Below are 3,896 nucleotides of genomic sequence, written 5' to 3'. Positions count from 1 at the left end.
TTTGTCGATTTTTATTGAATTTGAACTATATTACAAAGTTTTTTGATGGTTCTGAGCCACCAAACACACTTAAAGCATGCAGAATCGACTCAGAATAGGAAAAGGAGACGTTTAGGTCAATTTTATGCATTCTGGCGTTCGTAGATACAAGAAAACTGTTAAAATTCTTCAGAAACGTCAGTTTTGAAGTGTTTTCTTGTACTTTTAAGCCACTCAGATACCCTACGGACTCGGAAAGTGCAACGAAACCATCAAATTTTAGCTAGAAACTGTATTTTTGTCGATTTTTATTGAATTTGAACTATATTTCAACGTTTTTTGATGGTTCTGAGCCACCAAACACACTTAAAGCATGCAGAATCGACTCAGAATAGGAAAAGGAGACGTTTAGGTCAATTTTATGCATTCTGGCGTTCGTAGATACAAGAAAACTGTTAAAATTCTTCAGAAACGTCACTTTTGAAGTGTTTTCTTGTACTTTTAAGCCACTCAGATACCCTACGGGCTCGGAAAGTGCAACGAAACCATCAAATTTTAGCTAGAAACTGTATTTTTGTCGATTTTTATTGAATTTGAACTATATTTCAACGTTTTTTGATGGTTCTGAGCCACCAAACACACTTAAAGCATGCAGAATCGACTCAGAATAGGAAAAGGAGACGTTTAGGTCAATTTTATGCATTCTGGCGTTCGTAGATACAAGAAAACTGTTAAAATTCTTCAGAAACGTCACTTTTGAAGTGTTTTCTTGTACTTTTAAGCCACTCAGATACCCTACGGGCTCGGAAAGTGCAACGAAACCATCAAATTTTAGCTAGAAACTATATTTTTGTCGATTTTTATTGAATTTGTACTATATTTCAACGTTTTTTGATGGTTCTGAGCCACCAAACACACTTAAAGCATGCAGAATCGACTCAGAATAGGAAAAGGAGACGTTTAGGTCAATTTTATGCATTCTGGCGTTCGTAGATACAAGAAAACTGTTAAAATTCTTCAGAAACGTCACTTTTGAAGTGTTTTCTTGTACTTTTAAGCCACTCAGATACCCTACGGGCTCGGAAAATGCAACGAAACCATCAAATTTTAGCTAGAAATAAATAACAACTCCCAATTTTGACCTGCTGGGTTCTTTCGCTCAAGTAACTCTTAAACCATTCAAGTAAATTTCCGGCAATACCATAAGCTTGTAACTTTTGAATAAGGATATAGTGATTCACCTTGTCGAATGCTTTGCTAAAATCTGTATATATCGCATGTACCTCAGATCCTTTGCCTATCGCGTTGATGATAAAATTGACATAGCCGATTAAGTTAGTAATTGTAGATCGACGTTGAAAAAACCCGTGTTGTTCTTCCACTAAAACATTTCTCAAAAGGGGAGTAACCTTCGAACAAACAACTCTCTCGAATACCTTGCTAACAGAAGAGAGAATCGAAATAGGGCGGTAATTGACAATTTCTGTTATTGATCCAGATTTGAAAATCGGGACTAAATAGGCATGCGTCCATGCTGCCGGGAAAATGCCTGAACTTAATGACATATTGAATAAAACATGCAATGGTAGTACTAGACTGTCCTTACAATTTTTGAGTAAAACAGGTGGTACGCCGTCAGGACCGCAGCCTTTGCTGACATCTAGATTTCGCAAGGCAAGATCTATTTCGCAAGCGTGTATAGTGATAATACTAAGATCTACAGAAATGTCCGACTTTAAGTGAGATTTTACAAATTTGGAGTCGTCATACACCGAGTAAAAGTAGTCCATAAAGGCATTGCTAATATCAGTTTCACTAGTTAAAATGGACTCTCTATATTTCATCTGTGGAGGTAAAGATGTTCGCGTTTTAGTTCTGATAAATTTCCAGAATTTCTTTGGGTGCCTTTTTAAGTCCGTCTCTAAATTATTTAAATACGATGTGTAAGATGCCTTTATGCTCTCCTTACACTGGCTTCTCAACTTGTCAAATTTTAAATAGTCCGCACCACTTTTACTAGCTTTGTACTGTTTGTGGGCAGCTTTTTTCATTTTAACTAATGATATTGAACGGGAGTTAAACCATGCGGGGTAGGTTGATTTAAATTTATAACTAACAGGAACGAACAGAACAATTGCTTGATACAGAAAAGAATATAAACTGTCAAGTGCCTCATTAACATTAGAGGCGGATGAAAAAATTTCTAGCCAGCTAATGTTACTTAAAAACCTGCCTATTTCTTCATAGTTTGCTCGTTTGAAATTGTAAAAGGAATCGATACTATTGTACAATAAATTATCCTGGTAACTATCTAGATACACAACAAAGCAAGGGTGGTAAACATCAAGTTTAGAAATAGCGGCACATTTTACCAATTCGATGCCACTGCAGTTACAGAAACATAGATCAAGAATTTTGCCATTAGCGTTTTCAATGTTGTTGAGCTGGTTAAAACACAAATTAAAATAATTATCACAAACACAAATTTCGCATTCATTTGTAATATTGGTTGGAAGAAGCCCATCGAAATCTGGCTCATGAGTCCATACAATATTTGGCAGATTAAAATCGCCGACGACTACTATGTCACAGTTTCGATTTAAATCGCAGATACTCTGAACAGACAGCATATGTGCATTGTAAGTTTCGACAGCAGATTTGGGAGGCAGGTATATGCAACCTATGATGAGAGAGCGTGAGGGGATACAAACTTTCACCCACACCTGTTCAGTCACTGAGTCCTCACTAGACACTTGCGAACATTTATATTTGTTGTTTATTGCTAAGAGAACACCTCCACCGCGACTTTTAGAACTATTTTGAGCATTACGGTCGTTCCTAAAAACATTATACCTGGTGTCTAATATTTCGCTGCTGTGTATGTCTGGTGATAGCCAGGTTTCAGTGAAAGCCAGGGCACAAAAGTTCTCTCCTAATACTTCACAATAGATGTCACTAAGCTTAGATCTGATGCCTCTGGTGTTCTGATAATAGACAGAGAATTTTGGGATTTCCTGATCAGAACCGTTGGTATCCAGCACAATGTTGCCTTTCATCCCATTTATTGAGCTTAGGTAGTTTTCTCTAAAAAAGATTTAGTTGAAAAATTGAAGCGCCTTACAACGACGCCCTGGGGCCAGAATTCTTCCTTGAACAGGGTATCTTTGTAGGCGAACTTCACACCAACCCTGAAAGACTGGTAGGATCCTTGAGTATTAAGCTTATCCACCGTCACTTCATCCGAGGGGAGCTTTCCACTAATGTATGATTTGACATCATCACTGCTTGTCTCTTTGTTAACCTTGCCGACATAAAACCAGGCTTTCTTCACATATGTTGACCTGAAATTACTCTCCGATGCCGATGCAGCAACGGACGTTCCTATTATGGGCGGAGGCTGCTTCTTCCTATTTCTTCGCGAACGTCGAGGTACGCTCCATTTTTCTTCAACGCTGACGTTCGAGAGACTGTCTTCTACTTCCGAATGCCAAGTGCGAGAGGGAGGCGTCTGAGGAACAGCTGATGTTTGTTTACAACCTTTATCATCATTTCTTATATTTTCGTTTCTTGTATGCAATTTCTCATGATTACTTATAATAAAACCTGGTTTTTTCGACATTGGTTCAGTTCTTTTCTGTCCAACGTATGACGATGGAATAGGGTCCACTTTTTTCAATTTTGAGGAGAAAAGCGATTTATTATCTGATACATTAGCACTGGTTAGAACTTTAACCAGGTCGATGTTACTTTCTTTGAGGGAAATAATCTCTGCTCGAAGGTACTTGATTTCCTCTAAAAGCGGTTCCATTGCTTTCTTTATTAAAACCGAAATATCCACAGTACTATTTGTAGGAGATGAGTGCAGGGATAGATTCACCGAATCCAATTCGTTTTTCGACGAGCCATCGACGTTATCG

At 37.9% G+C, this 3,896-nt stretch overlaps 1 protein-coding gene across 1 annotated transcript; it reads right to left on the bottom strand.

Moving 5' to 3' along the window:
• Positions 1 to 1,309: 1,309 nt before the first annotated feature.
• Positions 1,310 to 3,035, bottom strand: LOC135121681 (uncharacterized). Its single transcript, XM_064045970.1, has 2 exons — positions 1,416 to 3,035; positions 1,310 to 1,360 (listed from the first exon to the last, which is right to left on the bottom strand). Exons 1-2 carry the CDS (start codon positions 3,033 to 3,035, stop codon positions 1,310 to 1,312), a joined length of 1,671 nt encoding a protein of 556 aa, XP_063902040.1.
• Between the last annotated feature and the right edge of the window lie 861 nt (positions 3,036 to 3,896).

Source organism: Zophobas morio, unplaced genomic scaffold (assembly GCF_036711695.1).
Source record: "Zophobas morio isolate AGI-343-1 ecotype UQ-CSIRO unplaced genomic scaffold, CSIRO_AGI_Zmor_V1 ptg000658l, whole genome shotgun sequence".
Lineage (NCBI taxonomy): Eukaryota > Metazoa > Arthropoda > Insecta > Coleoptera > Tenebrionidae > Zophobas > Zophobas morio.
The sequence above is the reverse complement of the archived record's forward strand: the minus strand, read 5'-3'. Positions and strand labels throughout refer to the sequence as shown.